General features: G+C 33.4%; 1 protein-coding gene across 2 annotated transcripts in view; it reads left to right on the top strand.

The window, feature by feature from the left end:
• LOC114336536 (probable multidrug resistance-associated protein lethal(2)03659) overlaps positions 1-23,859 on the top strand; it is a 78,537-nt gene that overhangs the window by 50,027 nt on the left and 4,651 nt on the right. For both annotated transcript variants that reach the window (XM_028286909.2, XM_028286910.2), the window contains one exon: positions 8,372-8,714. In XM_028286909.2, the coding sequence (XP_028142710.1) occupies positions 8,372-8,714 (343 nt within the window). The remainder of the gene's footprint in view (positions 1-8,371; positions 8,715-23,859) is intronic.

Below are 23,859 nucleotides of genomic sequence, written 5' to 3' on the forward strand. Positions count from 1 at the left end.
GGCTGTATAATATACGTAAAAGTAATAAAAAATAACTCATATGTTGGTATTCGATCTTCATTTGTTTCCGAGATACGGGGTGTTAAAATTTTTATTACAGACTGACGATTTAATTATTGCTCTAAAACCGATTGAGGTGTGCAAATGAAATTTGGTGGGTTTTAAGACGTAGTTATTGCGCATGTTTTGACACACAATTAAAAATTTTATATTTACCATTGGCGCACATACGGATAAGGGTCTGAAATTTTTTAAAGAAAAAAAAATAGTACGCAACTGAGATATTTCAAATTAAAAATTATATTTTTGAATTCCCTGTTCAATTTCTGACAAACAAATAAAATATCTTAACGCTTATAAAGTATTCGAAATAAATAAAAATGTATACCATTTTTATTCAGTTGCAATGCGAAGACAAAACAATCTTACTTTTCAATTAGAATACGGAGCGCAGTCCAGTCCTCTGAATCGCGATTTTCGGCTCTTATTGGAGCCTCATCGGAGAGAACGTAGGCACTGTTCTCCATACCCCAACTGACCATCACCGAAAGCTTTTCCCACCCATTGCAACCGAAGTGAAGGTATTAGGTGACTAGCGTCATCTGGCAATTGAAAGATGAAGTAGTTTTCAATCCTAATAGCAAAATTAATAATATTGAAAATATTAAAAACATTACTAAAAGATTTTTAAATTGAAAACTTATTGGTACACTTTCCTGGTGACACCTCCAAGGCTTCTACAATATGCAAGCACATGGATGCTGCAGTGAAGACAAAGGGAAGGAATTCTACACTATGCAATTCACATCCCCCGTCTGCAGCTTGGTAAAGTTCCAACGGAAAATGCACCTGGTTACTCTACGGAGTAATACGACTATAAATAAAAATGTATACCATTTTTTATTCAGTTGCAATGCGAAGGCAAAACAATCTTACTTTTCAATTGCAGTCCAATGCAATTTCAATGCAGTCCAGTCCTCTGAATCGCGATTTTCGGCTCTTATTGGAGCCTCATCGGAGAGAACGTAGGCTTTTAGTAACGGTCTTTTAGTAATGTTTTTAATATTTTCAATATTATTAATTTTGCTATTAGGATTGAAAACTACTTCATCTCAATTGCCAGATGACGCTAGTCACCTAATACCTTCACTTCGGTTGCAATGGGTGGGAAAAGCTCTCAGTGCTGGTCAATTGGGGTATGGAGAACAGTGCCTACGTTCTCTCCGATGAGGCTCCAATAAGAGCCGAAAATCGCGATTCAGAGGACTGGACTGCGCTCCGTATTCTAATTGAAAAGTAAGATTCTTTTGCCTTCGCATTGCAACTGAATAAAAATGGTATACATTTTTATTTATAGTCGTATTACTCCGTAGAGTAACCAGGTGAATTTTCCGTTGGAACTTTACCAAGCTGCAGACGGGGGATGTGAATTGCATAGTGTAGAATTCCTTCCCTTTGTCTTCACTGCAGCATCCATGTGCTTGCATATTGTAGAAGCCTGGTGTCACCTGGAAAGTGTACCAATAAGTTTTCAATTTAAAAATGGTGGATGTGTGAATTGTTCGTAAGGGGATTTTTCCACATTCTCTATTTCATTTGTTTGATTTATTTGATTTTAAAAATCTTTTGGTAATGTTTTTAATATTTTCAATATTATTAATTTTGCTGAAGGTGTCACCTGGAAAGTGTACCAATAAGTTTTTAATTTAAAAATCTTTTGGTAATGTTTTTAATATTTTCAATATTATTAATTTTGCTATTAGGATTGAAAACTACTTCATCTTTCATATTCGAAATAAGTTTCTACACATAGAAACTTCGTCGAAAACTTTGTAAGCGTTAAGATGTTTTATTTTTTGCATGAAAACTAAGCGTCGCATGAAAAAAAGGGAAAATAGATTTTTTGTCACAAATTGAACGAGGAATTCAAGAAAGATTTTTAATTTGAAATATTTCAGTGGTGTACTATTTTTATCTTTAAAAAATTGCTACATTTACGCGCGCCAATGGTGAATATAAAATTCCTAATTATGTGTCAAACCATGCGCAATAACTACGTCTTAAAACTCACCAAATTTCATTTGCACACCTCAATCGGCTTTAGAACAATAATTAAATCGTCAGTTTGTAATAAAAAATTAAACACCACGTATCTCGGAAACAAATGAAAATCGAATAACAACATATGAGTTATTTTTGATTATTTTTACAGTCTTAAAGTTTGGCGCGTTCCTCTCCACTCACCATGTATAATAATTTGATAAATTCTTTTTGATATTTATGTTTTGTGTTGAAATTTAAATATCTGATCTCTTGGTATGGGTTGGCTTTCTGTAAACTTTGGTTGCGTATCCTGCATCTTCTTCCTTGCCTATCCTCCTTCTTCGTTGATGATTAGTACATCCAAAAAAGGAAATGAGTTGTTTTTTTTTCTCTTGTTCCATGGTGATTTTGATTGGTTCTCCTTTAACGTTGATGTCAGTCAGGAATTTATCCAATGCTTCTGGTCCGTGGGGCCAAATGGAGAACATATCATTTTCATATCTTCACCATAATGTGGGTTATTGTCTTGTTAATATGCAATCTATTGTTCGAAATCCTCCATGAATATATCAGCTAATAATTAAGAAGAAGATCCGAAAGCCCGTGGCTAATCTGAAATTTTATTTATAGAAATCATTGTTGAGCTTAAAATAGGGCGAAAATGAGATGAAAATGATATATTGACAACAAAAACCAAACTGAATGTATTAGCCCTATCATAGAGCTACTAACACTACACACAAGCAAACTTATATGGAATCATCTGATATTTCTTATTATTTAGTGCGAATTTAACACGTTGACGGACAGAACGTCTATAGACGTCTAATTTCCATTGATGTAATGTGACACAACGTCTATAGCCGTTGCATTTTTCCCTATTCTACTTTGCAAAATACATATTATAGTGTCACAACACTTGCTTATACAAACTAAAAAGGAGTAGTTCCCTGGGTTGGCTGTATACCTTATAGTTAAACAAACTGGAACATGAAGTAAAAACCACTTCTATGTAAAAGGTATATTTACTAAAAAATTTTTAAAATCCCAATGGATTCAATAAAATGAGTTCATCAGAACGTTTTCAAACCTATCGGTCCATCATCAGTGAATCTAAAATCAAATAAGTAATCCCACTATTAAAATTGAAAAGATGGTTGAAATTTTGAAAGTTAAAAAGTGTGGTTATGATTACTTTCTTGAATACTTGCAAAATAGCCCCAGAACCAAACAATGGTTATGATTATAAATAAATCTACATTATGTTAAAATACAATTAAAAAGGCCAACCGCCGATGTTCAGGGATTAAACTTGCTTATACATTTGACTCACTGTCCGTCAACGTGTTGAAAAAAACGAACACACGAAGTCAAACTTCAACACGAAGTCAAACAAATACATAACAATCAAATAAAACAATAAAGTATTTAACAAACAAATTGAAACTACTTAGTTGTTTTAAAGTCAAAAGCATAAAAAATTTAAACGTAAAACGAGTAGGTAATGTTTAAATTGCATTTATTTTGTTTTGTTTTTTTTTTGGTAGTCAGTGTTATCACCTCTAGTCCTTATGCAAGCTTTAGTTTGCGTGGGTACGCTCCTAATTAAATTATCAACATTTTGTTGTGGTAGATTGCTCCATTTTTCAAAAGCAGCTTGTACTAGCCGTGCGGTATTTTGTGGTGGATTATCCCGGCGAGCTCTAATTTTACTTTTAAGCATATCCCACAAATACTCTATAAGGTTAAGCTCGGGTGAGCAAGCAGGCCACTCCAAACAAGGGATAACTTCTGCTTCAATGATGTCTCTAGTCACTAGCATTTTTCCTTATTCTACTTTGAAAAATACATATTATAGTGTCACAACACTTGCTTATACATTTGACGCACTGTCCGTCAACGTGTTAAAAAAACGAACACACGAAGTCACACTAATATTTATTTTAAAGCAATTTAAAAACAAATACATAACAATTAAATAAAACAACAAAGTATTTAACAAACAAATTGAAACTAGTTGTTGTAAAGTCAATAGCATAAATTTAAACGTAAAACGAGTAATGTTTAAATTGTATTTATTTTTTTTTGTTTTTTTTTTTGGTAGTCAGTGTTATCACCTCTAGTCCTTATAGACCGGACAGTATCGTCGCCCCCGCTAGCGAAATTATTCCGATTCGATTTTTTTGCACAAACTTACTCAAAAAGAGGCCCTTATAACATATCCACAGGGTGCAGGCCGCTGCCGTGGTCGAAAAATTGTTTAAACAATTTTTTTTAACAAATTCACAAAAATGATTTTTTCATTTCGAACAAATTTTTTTTAGATAAATTGGCTTATTCTGTGCAAAAAAGGTCTCTTGTAATTTTTTTCTAAAATTGATTGTTGTCGAGTTATATGCGATTAAAAATTTGAAAAATGCGAAAATAGCCATTTTCAAGGCTTAATAACTCGAGAAACATTATTATTATGAAATTCAAAAAGTGACCAAATCAAGTTTCAAACCCATTCTTCAAGGTCCTGAAGAGATCTTTGTGATTATTTTATTACAAAGCTGTTATTTTTAATTATTAACAATTAGCGCTATAGTCCAGGATGCATCCGTCGCCCCCGTTAGTGAAATTATTCCGATTCCATTTTTTTGCAGAAACTTACTCAAAACGAGGTCCTTATAACATATCCACAGGGTGCCGAGCGGTGCCGTGGTCGAAAAATTGTTAAAACAATTTTTTTTTAAAAAATTCACAAAAATATTTTTTTTTATTGCGAACGATTTTTTTTTTAGATAATTTGGGTTATTCTGAGCAAAAAAGGTATCTTGTGATTTTTCTCTAAAATTGATTGTTGTCGAGTTATATGGCCATTTTCGCATTTTTCAAATTATAAATCGCGTATAATTCGACAACAATCAGTTTTAGAAAAAAATCTCAAGAGACATTTTTTGCTCAGAATGTCCTAAATTATCTAAAAAAAATTTGCTCGAAGTAAAAAAATAATTTTGTGAATTTGTTTAAAAAAAATTTTTTAAACAATTTTTCGACCACGTCACCGCCCGGCACCCTGTGGATATGTTATAAGGACCTCGTTTTGAGTAAGTTTCTGCAAAAAAATTGAATCGGAATAATTTCACTAACGGGGGCGACGATGCATCCTGGACTATAGCGCTAATTGTTAATAATTAAAAATAACAGCTTTCTAATAAAATATGCAAAAATCTCTTGAGGACCTTGAAGAAGGGATTTGAACCTTGATTTGGTGACTTTTGAATTTCATAATAATAATGTTTAATCGAGTTATTAAGCCTTGAAAATGGCCATTTTGGCATTTTTCAAATTTTTAATCGCATATAACTCGACACCAATCAATTTTAGAAAAAAATGACAAGAGACCTTTTTTGCTCAGAATAAGCCAATTTATCTAAAAAAAATTTGTTTGAAATGAAAAAATTATTTTTGTGAATTTGGTTAAAAAATATTGTTTAAACAATTTTTCGATCACGGCACCGCCCGGCACCCTGTGGATATGTTATAAGGATCTCTTTTTGAGTAAGTTTGTGCAAAAAAATCGAATCGGAATAATTTCGCTAGCGGGAGCGACGATACTGCCCGGTCTATTATGCAAGCTTTAGTTTGCGTGGGTACGCTCCTAATTAAATTATCGACATTTTGTTGTGGTAGATTGCTCTATTTTTCAAGAGCAGCTTGTACTAGCCGTGCGGTATTTTGTGGATTATCCCGGCGAGCTCTAATTTTACTTTTAAGCATATCCCACAAATACTCTATAAGGTTAAGCTCGGGTGAGCAAGCAGGCCACTCCAAACAAGGGATAACTTCTGCTTCAATGATGTCTCTAGTCACTCTAATGGTATGTGGAGGTCCATTATCATGCATGAAAATTAAATTTTCTCCTGTTGCACCTCTCCAGAGCCTAACTACAGGTTATGAACATACACCTGTGAGCAGTTAAAGTTGATTGGATGAAAATTAAAGGAGTTTTTTTACGGATCACAATTCCTCTCCAGAACGTTACACTTCACCTTGTATATTTGTGAACAGATCTGACATTTTTCGTTCTTGCTAATCTTCCTCGAACTCTAAGTATACGATTTCGTGGGTCATCTGATTTTACACAAATCTTGACTATTTCTGAAAATAGCACATTTTATCAATTCCCAATGTTCCCATTTTGGTGGTGAAGACACCAATTTAGGCGATCAATCTTGTGCTGCCTGGATAACTCGGGAACCCATAACTGTCTCCTGCTGTATGCTTCTTGGCACGAACTATTCTTCTTATCGTTTCAACGAAAACAGTTACACATGTAGCTTCCAAAAGCTGCCTTTGGAGCTGCAGGTGAGAAATGGTTGGGTGTCTTCCAACTGATTGAACAATTAAACGATCGTGGCGAGCTGATATTACTTTTTGGCGACTCTATCTTGCTTTATTTTTGAGCTTTAGTTCCTGTTAACTAGCATAGGTTTTAGACAGAACGCCTAGCTGTATAGCTATGTCCCTCTTAGAACAATACTTGCTCCACAAGACCAATAATATTTCCCCGTTGTAAGTTCTATAACCCTACGTGAGGCATATTTTCGTTTTTAGACGCAAAAGTTAGTTTATTTATTTTCAGTTAATTTGCAAATCAAGCAAATAACCTATACCGTACCGATCTGTACTATCTGATTGTCTTATCGATTTGTTTATTTTCAATAAAAACCTTTATTCTTCGCAACAAGTTTTTTCAAAAGAAATAAATATTGAAATCTTGAATGGGTTGCATGTGAGAGTTCATTTTAAATGAAGTAAAAGTCAGACTTACTCTCAATCTTTATTATAACTTCCGACGACCGGTTTCGCTCTTTAAAATATGTAGAGCATCTTCAGGTCAAAGGTAACAAGTTACAAATTGCTACAAATAATAAAAAAAACAGTGTTAGAACAGTGTCTGGCTGTAAAAGATGTTAAAGATCCATAAGATCAAGCCAATGTTGAATAACATACATAAAAATAGCGAAATAGCAGACAACTGCCTATGCATGCAAAAACGGGGGGTGGTAAAAAACGTTCCCAAACTTACAAACACAGGCAGATGTATGCCATATATAATCATGCAATTACAACGTGTCGTACTTATATTCGGATACAAGGAGCTACTAACTCAATGTTCATTTTCATGATGTTTCTGTTAAAGTTATGTTAACGGGATATGGTGTAATAGACGGAGGATGCAGCAAAGGTAAACAAATTTATGGGATTTGGGAATTCTTGAGGATGATGAGATAGTTGGTGTAAGACAACCAACAGTTGTCATAACTGTCTCCTGCTGTATGCTTCTTGGCACGAACTATTTATTCTTCTTATCGTTTCAACGAAAACAGTTACACATGTAGCTTCCAAAAGCTGCCTTTGGAGCTGCAGGTGAGAAATGGTTGGGTGTCTTCCAACTGATTGAACAATTAAACGATCGTGGCGAGCTGATATTACTTTTTGGCGACTCTCTCTTGCTTTATTTTTGAGCTTTAGTTCCTGTTAACTAGCATAGGTTTTAGACAGAACGCCTAGCTGTATAGCTATGTCCCTCTTAGAACATTACTTGCTCCACAAGACCAATAATATTTCCCCGTTGTAAGTTCTATAACCCTAACCTAACACCAACTATCTCATCATCCTCAAGAATTCCCAAATCCCATAAATTTGTTTACCTTTGCTGCATCCTCCGTCTATTACACCATATCCCGTTAACATAACTTTAACAGAAACATCATGAAAATGAATACTGAGTTAGTAGCTCCTTGTATCCGAATGTAAGTACGACACGTTATGATTGCATGATTATATATGGCATACGCATACATATTGCATATGGTTTGTAAGTTTAGGGACGCTTTTTACCACCCCCCGTTTTTGCATGCATAGGCAGTTGTCTGCTATTTCGCTATTTTTATGTATGTTATTCAACATTGGCTTGATCTTATGGATCTTTAGCATCTTTTACAACCAGATACTGTTCTAACTCTGGTTTTTTTTATTTGTAGCATTTTGTAACTTGTTACCTTTGACCTGAAGATGCTCTACATATTTTAAAGAGCGAAACCGGTCGTCGGAAGTTATAATAAAGATTGAGAGTAAGTCTGACTTTTACTTCAAATAAATATTGCTTTGAAATACATGGTGATTCCATATAAGTTTGGTTGTGTGTATAAACAAAAAACTACCTATTTTCAACTCAACAATGATTTCTATGACAATTTAAAACATATTTGTCAGTAAACACAAGAAATAAATTTAAAAATTTGTATAAAATTGTATTGTCTTATTTAATATCTTACAGGATCTTTTGCTGGAGATGTGGGATTAACATTAACCCAAGCTGGAGTCTTAACATCAATTATCAACACAGGATTGATGACTTGGTCAGAGCTAGAAAATGAAATGACCTCCGTTGAAAGAGTAATGGAGTATACACAGGTCGAATCAGAACGGAGCACTGGGGTTGAAGTTAGTAATTGGCCAAGCAAAGGAGAAATAGTCTACGAAAGGGTATCATTAAAATATACCAATTCACAGGAGAATGTATTGAAGGATATTTCCTTTAAAGTTAGACCGGGCACTAAAATTGGCATAGTTGGAAGAACTGGGGCTGGTAAATCTTCCATTATTTCTACGCTGTACAGGTAAGTTCATCGAGAATAAGCTGAGATCTGATCCACAGATATTTTATAACATTTTTTAGTGACAAAACCATACCAATTGGACAACTAAGCCAGTTTTTAGATATTCATTTTTACTGATACATTACAAAACAAATTAATCTTATTCCAGAAGGTATATATTCATAATACTGGATCAAAACTAATGTTATTGTACATATTATGACGATGATTTTCTTGGGAGTTTCAGAAAATCTCATTTAACTGTATACGTAATTCGATTGTTATTTTGCTATTTATGAATAGCGTTAACAGGCCTTTTAGGTCCATTGCTGAATTCATAATTTCCCTCGTTTTCTGTTAACATAACATAACCTCAGTCTTAGGATTTGGCCACACGGGCTATTATTTACGGTAGAATAGTAGATGGCCAGACTGAGCTGTAAAATATCGCGGAGCAACATCGAACCGGCCCATCTTTGGCGCCACGCTCCACGGGCGAGAAATTGACGCTAGCAGTAGCAGTAAAACGAACTTAAGGTTCCGCGAAACGGATAAGGAATAGCCGAACTGAACCGACTACGCACAAGTCCTGTAGTTGGTTCAGTTCGGCTATTCCTCTTCCGTTGCGCGGAACCTTAAGTTCGCTTTACGGCTACTGCTAGCGTCAATTTCTCGCCCGTGGAGCCGTTCGCTAAGAGCCGTAAAAATAAGCGCGAAAATGGATCCCACCGGGAGAATAGTAGATGTGTAGTAGATGGCCAGACTGAGCTGTAAAATATCGCGCAGCAACATCGAACCGGCCCATCTTTGGCGTCGTGTCACAAACGAAGGGACGAATTCATTTTATTGGCCGTCGCGTAGCGCGTGGTCAGACAAGCGTGTTTGACTGCGAGCTACATTTTGGTTAAAAAATTAACTAAACCCATTTCGCCGGAATTGTTTTGTTTTCAGATTTTAAAATTTTACTTATACATAACTATCAGTAGGTAATCTTGTTCTGTTCTAATTTCTCAATTTGTTATGTAAAGTGGCAAACTTTCCACATCTACTTCTCTCACTAATTATTGGGCGAATCCACCATTTCCTTCGGCATTGTAACTGTCGACGACGCCGACGGCGTCGTCCCCTGTATATCGGGACACCCTGTATATCCAATATACAGGGTGTCCCGAAAAGATTGGTCATAAATTATACCACACGTTCTGGGGTCAAAAACAGTTCGATTGAACCTAACTTACCTTAGTATAAACGTGCTCATAAAAAAAGTTACAGCCCTTTGAAGTTACAAAATGAAAATCGATTTTTTTCAATATATCGAAAACTATTAGAGAGTTTTTATTGAAAATAGACATGTATCATTTTTATGGCAGGAACATCTTAAAACAAAATTATAGTTAAATTTGTCCACCCCTTAAACATTTTATGGGTGTTTTCTTCCCTTAAACCCCCCCAAACTTTTGTGTACGTTCCAATTAATTCATTATTGTGATACTATCAGTTAAACACAACGTTTTTAAAACTTTTTTGCCTCTTAGTATTTTTTCTATAAACGAGTTTTTATCGAGATGCGGCTTCTTTTTTAATATATTTACATAAAAAATTTATGGGGGTTTTGTTCCTTTAAACCCCCCAAATGTTTGTGTACGTTCCAATGAAACTATTATTGTGGTACCATTAGTTAAACACAGTGTTTTTAAAACTTTTTTGCCTCTTAGTCTTTTTTTGATAAGTCACCTTTTATCGAGATGTGGCTTCTTTTTCAAAATATACCTAAAGATGTAAATTATAAATAAATTTTCAGATTATTAACAGGTCTCTATAATCATACTTAACCATATACAAATATGTGGTGGATTCGACAAATACTCAAAATATCTCGATAAACGCTGGCTTACAGAAAAAATACTAAGAGGCAAAAAAGTTTTAAAAACATTGTGTTTAACTAAAGGTGCCACAATAATAATTTAATTGGAACGTACACAAAAGTTTGGGGGGGTTTAAGGGAACAAAACTGCCATAAAATTTTTATGGGGTGCACAAATTTCACTTTAATTTTTTTTTAAGATGAAGCTGCCACAAAAATGCCACTTGTCCATTTTCAATAAAAAATCTTTAAGAGTTTTCGATATATGAAAAAAAATCGATTTTTATTTTGTAACTTCAAAGGGTTGTAACTTTTTTTGTGTGCACTATTGTATATAGGTAAGTGAGGTTCAATCAACCTATTTTTGACCCCAGAATCTGTGGTATAATTTATGACCAATCTTTTCGGGACACCCTGTATATTTATTTATTTATGAAGCTCAACAGGCCTTGAAGGTCTAGGGCTGAAAGATTTAATTTTTCTTTACAATTACTATTACATATCTATATAATACAATATTACATTTGTTCATATAAAACACTTAATACTACACTTAATATTCCTTATAGTCATTTCTTCACCACTTCCTTCCATTGTTTTCTGTCCAAAGCTTTTTCTTTCCAGTTTACAATATTACTTTTTTGTAAGTCTTCATATACGCTGTCCTTCCATTTCCTTCTTGGTCTACCTATTCTTCTTTTTTGTATTGGTTTACGTGATAGAACCATTTTTGGCATTCTTTCCTTTCCCATTCTTTCAATATGTCCTAAGTATCTGATTCTCTGTGCTTTGATTGACGTCGTTATTTTTGGTTCATTATATAGTTCTTCCAGTTCCTTATTATTTCTTCTTCTCCATTGACCATCTATTTTCACGCCTCCATATATAGCTCTTTGTATTTTCCTCTCCCATCTTTCTAAAAGGTTTATTTCTGATTTTTTTAACACCCATGTTACACATGCATATGTAGCTGTAGGTCTGATAACTGTTTTGTAGATTCTTATTTTTGTTTTTCTTGAGACATTTAGATCTCATTTATGGTCGCAATGCTCCATATTTTTTGTTTCCTTTTGCTATCCTTGCTTTTATCTCCCCTTCCCCATGTCCCTTTTCATCTACTTTTACACCCAGCTAAGTAAATTCTGAAACTCTTTTAAATGCGCATACATTTTCTCCTTCTATCTCCAATGTGAAATTGTCTTCTTTTTCTTTATCTGTTTCTCCCATTATCATGTATTTTGTCTTTTCCTTATTTATGAGAAGACCAAAAATTTTGGCTTGTTTTATTATATTGCTCATTAATTTTGTTAGCTCTTTCTTACTTGTCGATAATCATGTTAGATCATCTGCGAATGCAATACATTGATGACCATTTTTAAAAATCGTTTCCTGTGTGTTTATTTTACTTTTTCTAATTATTCCTTCCAGTATTAGGTACATTAAAAATAGTCGTTGATAGTGGGTCTCCTTGTCTTTATCCTTCCTTTGTTTCAAAATTATTTGATTTATGCTCCCGTTTGTGGTGTTATCCATAGTCATCGTTACCATCCTGACGATTTTACTTGGTAGGCCCATATCTTTCATTAGTTCATACATCTGTTGCCGCTTTACCGTATCGTAGGTAAAGTCGACGAACAGGACGTATACTGCTATTTTATGTTCGTAGCACGTAGTCTGGATTTCTTTTAACGCAAATATTTGGTCTGAATCCTGCCTGATATTCTCCCAATATCTTTTCCGTGTATATGGATTTAGCTTTTTTCTTATGATGTTTGTCAAGATTTTGTAAACGACTTTTTAGCAACAGTTAGTCAGTAACTCTGGTAGCGTGAGGTTGTGTATGTTTTGATTTGCAACACGGCCAACTGCTAATTGTTGTGTTTACATGTTTGTTTTGATTTGTGGAGTGTTGTGAGTTACTAGTAGTAAGTCGTTCTACTTTTTGTTTACTTTTATCGACCTTATTTATTACTGCAATACCATTTTTGACCATGACATACAGCTGTGAAAATTGTTTTTCACATTTTTCTGATTCGGATAAATTGAATAATTTAAGATGTAATGGAGATTGTCGGAGAACTTTCTGTATGAAGTGTACAGGCCTAAACAAGTCGTTCACAAAAGCCTTATTGGATCAAAAATTTTCCCATCTAAAATTTTTTTGTACACTATGTGATTCGCCTAGCTTAAGATATTTAGATGAAAAAATAAATAACCTATCAAAAAATCAAATACCTCTAGAAAACTTTGAGGCCTTAACACAAGTTACTAAAAAGCTTACTGATAATTTGCCAGTTTTTATGGAGACTTACGATTTTTTAACAAAAAATGACGACAAACTGGACTATATTATTAAAAAAATTGACGAGATCCATAGACTGAATAACCTGCTGAATCCTGAAAAGGTTTTAAAATCTGTAAGGCAGATGGAACATGATATTTTCAATTTATCGTCAGTTTTTTTCGGCGGTTCAGATGAGACTATAAAGGTTCAAATCCAAGACTCAACGTCTACTGAAATTAAGGTGGGATTAGAAAGGCTTTCTTCAAATGTCAGTGAAATCTCAAATCAATTGAGCAATATTTCCAAAAATTTACCTACCTTACCAACAAAAAAAGAGGTATTGAACAAAAAAACATTTATGCCACCACAAGTACCCAAACTGAAGAGCCTCAATGTTGCGAAGTAAGTCCAGAGCAAAAGTCAAAAAACACAGAAGATAAATGTCAGTTTGTAATTATTAGTAACTTAACCCCAATATACACCCCTATACAAGTGGTACACTACATTAGAGAGAAGCTAGGTATCAAAGAATATATTAGATGTTACGCCCTCGTTAAAGATGCCGACACATCAACTGGTTCTTCATTTAAAATAGGCATAAAATCTAGATCATCGATTAACTTACTATTTAATAAGGAAATTTGGCCACCTGGTGTAATCATTAAATGGTCCATTGAATCTTCATATTCCGAACCATCCGAGTCACATAAGAATCCGAAGAATATCAGAAGCCCTGTTATCCCGGAAAATCCAGTTACCAGTTTATGCAACAACAAAGATGAAGTACAGAACACAAATATATGTTCAGACAAGCAGGCCATCGAAATTTGTAAATCTAAGAATCCTTTCCATTCGCAAATTAATTTCGTTAAGAAAGATACTTTAGAACCATCTATAAATCTGGATCCTTTGACTCCACCAAGAGTTAGATTAACCAATAACTCTAATAGTCGGTATCTTCTAGCCAGATTAAGGGAACCGGATATCTTAAAAGCCATTAAACTTCATCTTGCTTATCTACACGACCAACCTGCTTCTGTATTTTACGATGGATTTACCAACACAAGCGTTAAACTGTTTTTGGCTTCCGAAGGGCTTCCTACCAACACGGAAGATCTACGAAAAATTCTTCTAGAATTTAACGAAGTCTATGGAATTGGTCCAGATGAGGTGGAAGCTGATCTTGCTGCTTTTAGGTCCTTTCTCGCTTCTGAAAGAATTATCCATTTACAAAAATCAAGGGAATGTCACCAAAATTACTATTCCGCTGTGTCTCCTAAACGAAATTTTTAAACATCCCGACGTGTTCTGAGGGACTAGAATCCTCAAATTATTTTAGTGATAACAACTTTAGCATGGTTCTGATTAATATTCGTTCTATAAGATATAAAACTGATGAATTATTTCTATTTCTAGAGGAATTAGGGTTTCCTCCGATAGTTGCGGTTACTGAGCACTGGCTTGAAGTCAACGAGCCTTTTTTTGTAGAAAAATATTCCACTATTGCTAGGTACGATCGTCAAAGTTCAGCGCATGGAGGCACCCTGATTCTTTCTACAAGTAATGATTTTTCTCTGGTAACAAAATATGATTTTCTATTAAGCGAAGCATTCTTTGAGTTTTCCTTAGTTTACAGTAAGAACTTTAATCTTTATATTATTTGCATTTATAGATCACCTGACTCTTCCGTGGAACTATTTTTTCAGAACCTGCTTAATTTGTTAGATGACCTGCCCCATAAAAGCAGAAAAATTTTATGCGGGGACTTTAACATTAATTATGCTGCTGCTTGTGCTATACAAATATCCCTGGTCAACATATTTGAATCGTATGGTCTAACAATGCACATTGATTCTCCTACAAGGATTACAAAAACTTCATCTACCATAATTGATTATATTGTCTCAGATTTCTCACCCCGTGATGTCTGCTCTACAACTGTTAATGCGGGACTATCTGATCATGAAGCGGTTTATACGAAGTTTAACATCTTTAGCAAGCACTCTTCGAAAACTCGACGTTTAGGCAGGATTTTTTCCGCTCGGAATTTTCGTAAATTCCAAAATTTATGCTTAACCTCTGAGTGGCCCTTTCCTTCTATGAACGTCGATAATAATTTCAGTGACTTTTTAAATAAGCTTGTCTGTATCTTCAATAAAGCATTTCCTTTAATCACAATTAAGCCAAAACATCACAAACCCTGGACTACCAAAGGTGTCCGCATATCAGCCAAAAATATGCGTTCACTACTGTACATCAAGAAATTTACTACCAACGTCTCTGTTACTGAATATATCACCAAGTACAGGGCGATCTATTTAAAACTTATAAAATCAGCTAAAAAATTGTACTATCAAAATCGTCTGAGAAGCTCTAAAAGTGTTGCAAAAGAAACTTGGTCCATAATAAACGATCTTCGTAATAAAACTCACACAGCTCAAACATTTTCCCTTCCAGACCCAGAAAATCTAAATGAATACTTTGTTAATGTGAGTAAAAATATAACATCAATTATTGTGTCACAACAAGATCCCATTTCCTATCTCCCTAATTCAGGAAAGGTCTCGAATTCATTCTTTATAAAACCGGTTGATAAATCTGAACTGATTCAGACAATCAATAATATCAAAAGCAAATCTTCCTGTAGTACCGATGGACTATCCATAAAAATTTTCTCAAATCTCCCAGACAGTGTGTTGGGAGTCCTCATCTCTCTAATTAATGATTCTTTTGAGAAAGGTAAATTTCCAGAGTGCCTAAAGACGGCCATCATTATTCCTCTTCATAAGGGTGGTGAAAAATCAAATGCCTGCAATTATAGACCTATTGAATTACTACCGGTACTCTCCAAAATTATTGAGAGACTCATAAAAGCCCGACTTATGTCCTTTCTCGTTGATAACAATATTTTATCACAAAATCAGTTCGGCTTTTTAAATAATAAATGTACCACAGATGCCATGTTTTCTGTACTACATGAGGTTTATCAAGCATTAAACAATAATCTGCACACTGCCACTGTTTTTTGTGATTATGCCAAAGCTTTTGATTGTGTGAATCACGACATTTTGATAAAAAACTAGATTTCTATGGAATTCGAGGTATTTCTTCGAACTGGTTTCAATCTTACTTGGATAATAGGAAACAACTGGTTAGAGCAAATGATACAGACTCTAGTCTCAAAAATGTTGTATGTGGGGTACCACAAGGTTCAGTATTGGGTCCTCTACTTTTCCTTATCTTTATTAATGACATCACTAGCTTAAAAATCGATGGAAAAGTTTTTCTTTTTGCTGATGATACCAGTATCACTTGGAGCAACTCAAATATCGCAACTCTTCATGCTACTATAACTTCTGATCTACTTACAATAAAATCTTGGTCCGATTCAAATTTACTCTCTTTTAATGTAGATAAAACAGTAGCATTGTCCTATAAAGGAGCTCTTCAACCCTTACCTCTTCATAACAGCCAGATCAGTATCGTTGATTCTGTAAAGTTTCTTGGTATTTTTTTAGATAGCAATCTGAAATGGTCCCTTCATATTGATGTGTTAAGCAAGAAACTATCCTCAGCTTACTTTGCAATAAGATCTGTTTCAAAGAAAATGAATTTAGCCTCTTCCAAAATAACATATTTTTCTTTGTTCGAGTCACATCTTCGATATGGTCTCCTTTTTTGGGGTTCTGGTACGGCTGCCCAATCTGATGTTATTTTTAAATTACAAAAAAGAGCAATAAGATCTGTTTGGCTTCAGAAGAACAACACATTGCAGAAGCTACTTCAAAGATCACAGGATTCTAACACTACCTTCTTTATATATTTTAGAAACTGTTTGCTTAATTCGTAAACATCTACATGTCTTTCCAGCAAGACCTAGACATGACTATTCCACCAGAAATTCTACCTTTGACATCTATTTACCGATCCCGTCCAGTGAGTTAGTAAAGAAATCTATATTATATTCTGCAAAAAAACTTTACAACCATCTCCCTCTACAACTTAAATCTGCAACATCTTTCCCCAAGTTCCGTAAAATGACTAAAGCCTATTTATCTGAAAGACCATATTATTCAACAGCAGAGTTTCTTAACCAATAACTAAGAAAGTACAGTATTCTTATTTATAAGTATAATCTTAGTCTATATTAGAGTGTCATATGCAGCAGCTTAACTTAACTTATTAAAGTTCTTAAGGTAGATTATGCAATTTGCCAATTTTTTTTTTAAATTTTGCAATAGATTGTTACTGTTTTTTTTGTTTATCTTCATTATTTTTATTTATGTAGACGATTTATATCATTTTAGTAAATTGTATTTGTTATTTGTTATTGTTCTTATTTTTATGATTCTTGTAAGCTTTGTCTATAGAATTGTTAAATTTTTCATGACAATAAAGCATATTTCTATTCTATTCTAACGCGATACCTCTATAATTTTCACATCTCATTTTGTCACCTTTTTTATGTATGGGGCATAATATCCTTGCTCTGGCCCATTCTCCTGGCATTCTTTCTGTTTCCCATTTGCTTTTTATCAGGTTATGTATCTCTTTGCGTAACTAGTGTTTTTTCTCCTGCTTTTATCATTTCTGCCGATATTTCTGATATTCCTAGACTTTTATTGTTTTTTAGTCCCGTTATTTCATTTTCTATTTCTTCCTAATGGTAGGGGAGCAAAGTATCCTAAATGTGCAGTCACTCGAGCGTTATGGGGACCTATTGGGTTGTGAAGAGTAGATCTTAAAACCAAAAAAAGTTAAGTAAAGTTTTCCATTTTAGTGGGCGCTTGCCATTTTTTAATTTAATTTTCCATTTCCAACAATCGTTTTTTCCGATTATAACGCCATCTATCCATAATTCGAAAAAATGTTTCGAATAAAAGTTACTTATTTTTACGTAAGGAATCCAAATCTGCAATAAAAAATGGGGGCTCCTATTTAAGATTTTAAAGTAACCCCCCACCCCACCTCCATGGGGGGTCCTGTTTAGTGCCGTTCGATAGATTTTTCAAAAATATTGAATAAGTGTATTTTACAGTTTTTCGATCTGGTGTTCATTTCGCGAAATATCGCGGGATTCGTATTTAAAATATTAAATTTACCCCCACCCCTCACCGTAGGAAGCCGTGTTTGGCATCATTCGATAGATTTTAAAAAAATATTGATCATATATTTTTTAGTTTTTCGATCTGTCATTCATTTCGCGAAATATTCGCTTTTTTCTTGTGAAACTTTGGGACTCACCTATTTCCTTACGCCCGGATCAAATCGTTAGATTTTTGAAATATACACTCTTTTGCATGTACTTAACTTACCTTATCTTAATCTGACAATTTCGAGTTTTTTTAAGGATAGATTTCTTTTTTCGGGCCCCCCTTAACGAACTCCCCTGTGTTAAGAGCCAATATATGGTATAGGTACAACTGCAGTGTACCAGGTTTCTCCCCATATGATAGTCTGACGCGCTCGAGTAACTGCAAAAATCCCCGCTTGGACTCCCCTACCATTAGTAGATGTTTCTATTACTGTATGGTCGTCTTCAATTACTTGGCTTATTTCCCTTTCTTCTTCGTTTTTGTTTAGCAGTTGTGTAAAGTAAGTTTGTCAGTTTCTCATTATTTCCCCTGGTTCATTTATTAATTTTCCTTCATCATCTTTCATATATGGGCCATGATTCTGGTATCCTCTTTTATTTTTCTTGTTTCCTGGTAAAATGATCTTATTTCCTTTTTTTGGAATTTTCCTTTTATCAGTTTGAGTTTATCCTCGTTGTATTTTCTTTTTTATTTCTGCATGTTCTCTTCATCATTCTCCTCAATTCTCTATATTCTTGTGTGCTAATGTCGCTATTATTTGTTAAGTTTTTTATTCTTATTTTTCTGATTTCTTCTGCTATTTTTTGACATTCCTCATCATACCATTCTTTTGCTTTTTGTTTTCTATTACCTTTAATTAATGTTTCTTTACTGGTGTTTAAAACTGCTTCTTTTATGCTTTCCCACTTCTCTTGCGGGTCTAGAGTTTCTGGTTCTTCGTTTAGTCTGCTGGTTATTCGTTGTTCGTACTTCTTCTGTGTCGTATTATCTTTTAGTATTGCCATGTTGAATTGTTTTTTGATTTATTTCTCCGTTTGATTGTCTTTCTTTATATTAGCATTCATTTTATAACCTGCTCTTACCAAAAAGTGGTCCGAGTCACATTCCGCTCCTCTCATGCTTTTTATATTATGTGGTATTATATTATGTGCGTGCTTCTTCTCTATTAATATGTGGTCTATTTGGTTTATTGTCCTTTTATCAGGGGAAATTCACGTTCCTTTATGTATATCTTTTCTGCGTTGGTGTGTGCTTTTTATTACCATTTGTCTTTCTGTTGCAAAACCTATAATTCTTTGACCGTTATTATTTGATATATCGTGTTTACTGTATTTTCCTGTTATATTTTCATATATATCTTCTTTTCCCACTTTAGCATTGCAGTCTCCCATTACTATTTTGATATCAAATCTTGGTAATCTGTCGTATTCTCTCTCTAGTTGCTCATAGTATGCATCTTTGTCTTCGTCTGTGGCGTCTTCTATTTATTATGCTTATGTTTCGTTGATTCCCTTTTAACCTGATTGTCTATCACATTCTATCTGATATCGGCTTGAAATTCATCACTCTGGTTTTCCATCTTTTCTGTATGATAAAGCCTGTTCCTAACAATCTGTTATTCCCACCACTTTTTAAAAATACTACATCCTCTATTTCTACTATTTCTGTGTCTAATTGTTTTGTTTCTTGTAAAGCTAATATGTCTATTTCATATTTTTTTGTTTCTCTAATTAATTCTTTAAGTTTTCCCGTTTCATAAGTGCCTCTTACGTTCCATGTTCCCAAATTAGTTTTCATTTTCTTGTCTTTAATAGTGGCAGTGCCAATATAACGATTGTTAAATCAATAATGTCCATGATTAAAAAAAGATAAATGCACGAAACAAAAAATAAACACCAAGATACCTAGTATTCAGCGTACTGAACGAAAATTCTAGCAGCTCATCTAGCCAAAACAACGACCCAAAACCTGTATTTTCATCTCGCGACACGCCGTAATTTACATCCACGTGTGGCCATGCTTTTTACAGCGCTTACTGCCGCGTAATTTTACGGCGCTTACTGCTCTTACGGCGCCGTAAAAAATTAGTCTGGGCTGATTATCGGAGAATAGGCCATTTTTGGGAAAAGTTATTTACCAGCAATTTTATTGCTGGAATCGAATTATAAGATCCTGTATATTAATAATATAGGTATGCAAAGTCCTCAGATGGTGTGCTACTTTTTTTATAAACAAAGTGGCGCCCGAAAATCGTGTTTTTTTCAATTATTGCTCTATAACTCCGAAGATTTTAATTTTACAAAAAAAAATCTTTAATTTTCAAATAAAGTTTTAGATAAGTAATTATCTACCAATAATTAAATAATTTGGTGACTTAAAAGCCTTCTTGGCTTAGATTATAGTTCCAGAAGCTGATGAAAATTAAACGAATATTTTAGCAACAATTCAATTGTTAATTAATAATTTACGGTCGCAATAATAACCAAAATAATTATGATACACTGATCAAACTTTGAAATCTTATAAAGATGAGATGCCTATTTAACATTTTGTCTACAAAATATAAATTTTTTATTTTTTTGCATAATATTTAAATGTTTAAAAAAATAGTTATAAACAAATTAACGTTTCTCAGAAAGTTTTTATTATATTGTAATTTTAAAAATAGCTAAAATGCGCATTTCAAATATCTTGAAAATTAATGCTTTAAAACATACGATACGTTTATGAAACAACAAAGTAAACATACGATTACTACGGTGTTTATATTAGAAGTGAGTTTAAAGTACAAGCTAATTATTTACAAATAAATATCGATTATCAGTTTAATGGTTATATTTTAATTAAATATTATAAATATATTCTTTTGTAATTTACACGCGCGAAAGTAGCATAATACAGTACTGTAGCTAAAATTTTCACTCGGAGCGACGACCGGCCGCGCGGGACGTACACTTTTATAAATAATATATGCGGCGTGTCAGTCGCTTCGAGTGAACATTTTAGCTCCGACTCTGTATCAGGCCTACTTTTGCGCTAAAAATTACAAAAAAAAGTATTTTTAATCTTTGATTAAAATATAACCATTGCACTAATTTTTGACATTCTTTGTGAGTAATTAGATTGTACCATAGACTCACTTTTAAGCTTTGAAACAATTAAAACAAATTATAAACAACGGAGATATCGTATAGTTACTTTGCTGTTTCATAACTTTTTTGCAAATGGTTGGAAACATTTTTTAAAGCATTAATTTCCAAGACCTATGAAATACGCATTTTAAATATTTTATAAAATTAGAATATAATAAACAATTTCTGAGAAATTTTAATTTTTTTATAACAATTTTTTTTAAACATTTAAAGAGTATGCAAAAAAATGAAAAATTTATATTTTGTCGACAAAATATTAAATAGGCATCACACCTTTATAATCTTTCTAAGTTTGATCAATGTCTCATGATTATTTTGGTTGTTATTGCGACTGTAAATTGTTAATTAACAATTGAATTGTTGCTAAAATATTCGTTTCATTTTCACCGGCTTCTGAATTTATACCATGCCAATCTATACCAAGAAAGCTTTTATTTCACCAAGCTATATAATTATTGATAAATAATTACTGGCCCAAAAAATTTATTTGAAAATTCGAGATTTTGTTGGGAAAACCCGCATTTTCCGAGGAAAATTTTCATCGGAGCAAATCGGAAAAACATGCTTCTATGTAGAATTAAATTGGGGTGAATTTTTATTTGAGTGTTTTTGGTGTAAAGTTAAAATCTTCGGGGTTATAGAGCAATAATTGAAAAAAAAATAAGATTTGTCGGCGCCATTTTGTTTATAAAAAAGTAGCACACTATCTGCGGACTTTGCATACCTATATTAATAATATATAGGATCTTATAATTCGATTCCAGCAATAAAATTGCTGGTAAATAACCTTTATTTGTACTTTACTAATAATAAGCGTATTATAACTATTTTTTTTTAATTTAAAGATTATGCAAAAAAAAAGAAAAATTTATATTTTGTCGATAAAATATTAAATAAGCATCTCATCTTTATAATCTTTATAAGTTTGATCAATGTATCATGATTATTTTGGTTATTATTGCGATCGTAAATTGTTAATTAACAATTGAATTGTTGCTAAAATATTCGTTTAATTTTCACCGACTTCTGGAATTACAATCTATACCAAGAAAGCTTTGATGTCACTAAGTTATTTAATTATTGATTAATAATTACCTACCTAAAACTTTATTTGAAAATTACAGTTTTTGTTAGGAAAACCCGCATTTTCCGAGGAAAATTTTCGTCGGAGCAAATCGTAAAAAACATATCTCTATGCAGAATTTAATTGCGGTGAATTTTTATTTGGGTGTTTTTGTTGTAAAGTTAAAATCTTCGGAGTTATAGAGCAATAATTGAAAAAAATACGATTTGTCGGCGTCATTTTGTTTATAAAGAAAGTAGCACACTATCTGCGGACTTTGCATACCTATATTATTAATATATAGGATCTTATAATTCGATTCCAGCAATAAAATTGCTGGTAAATAACTTTTCCATGAATTTTGCTAATTAGCCCAGAGTAAATTGCCCGTGTGGCCAAAGCTTTACTATTTCTTTTTATAATTTTTTTTTGGACTGTGGCCTTGACAATTGTCCAGCAACCAGGACCAATATGATTGGCTAATATAATTAAAAGTGCGAAAAATGTTGCCGAGCTATGAAACCAGGTGTCGCTTTTTCGAACTTGCACGGTCCCAATAGCATTGTGGGTCTATTTACCCTTTTTATACTCTGATTTTTGTATTACGCGATATTTTTTAGCCTGATTTATTTTGTTCATAGCTCCAGCGCATTTATTACTCTTGTTCAATCTTAACATAATTTATGTTTGTTCCTTACATGTTTGATTGATAAGTGTATCCAAATACATATATTCGTCCACCATCTTAAATTAACCTCTGATCCATCCTTCATCTCTAACTTAGAGTGTCCTATGGTGTTTATTTCTTTTTTCCTCGAAATTTCCATGTACATACTTGAATTTATTTATATTCACTTTCAGTCCAATAGCTAGCACACGAAACGAAACAGTATTTTTGCCGTACTTGCCAGTTCTCAGTTCTTATCCACTTCTTGCAATGAAAAGCACATTATCAGCATACGATAGACATTGGTGTTATTTTGCTATAGACCAGTGGTTCTCAATCTCTTTGAGTCATGTACCACAAAATACTTTTTAATATTTTTGGTACCACCTAACGCCCGGTTTCATAATCAACTTAAAGTGAACATTAACTAAAGTTCACTTTAACGTTGGCATTTACCCATATGAATTGCATTGATAAAGGTACCAACTTAAAATTTAAAGTTCGCATTAACTGATTATGAAACCGAGCGTAACTGAAATAACTACCTATCTAGATAGGTAATCTAATTAACTGTAATAGTGAAGATTTTGACAGTTTTGCGTTTTGTGTACCACCGCAAATAATGATATGTACCACCAGTGGTACATGTACCACAGATTGAGAACCGCTGCTATAGACTGTACAAGTTGCATGTACATGTTGCAAATATTTTTGGTACCACCTAACGCCCGGTTTCATAATCAACTTAAAGTGAACATTAACTAAAGTTCACTTTAACGTTGGCATTTACCCATATGAATTGCATTGATAAAGGTACCAACTTAAAATTTAAAGTTCGCATTAACTGATTATGAAACCGAGCGTAACTGAAATAACTACCTATCTAGATAGGTAATCTAATTAACTGTAATAGTGAAGATTTTGACAGTTTTGCGTTTTGTGTACCACCGCAAATAATGATATGTACCACCAGTGGTACATGTACCACAGATTGAGAACCGCTGCTATAGACTGTACAAGTTGCATATTTATTGCACAAG

This window comes from Diabrotica virgifera, chromosome 3, assembly GCF_917563875.1.
Source record: "Diabrotica virgifera virgifera chromosome 3, PGI_DIABVI_V3a".
NCBI lineage: Eukaryota > Metazoa > Arthropoda > Insecta > Coleoptera > Chrysomelidae > Diabrotica > Diabrotica virgifera.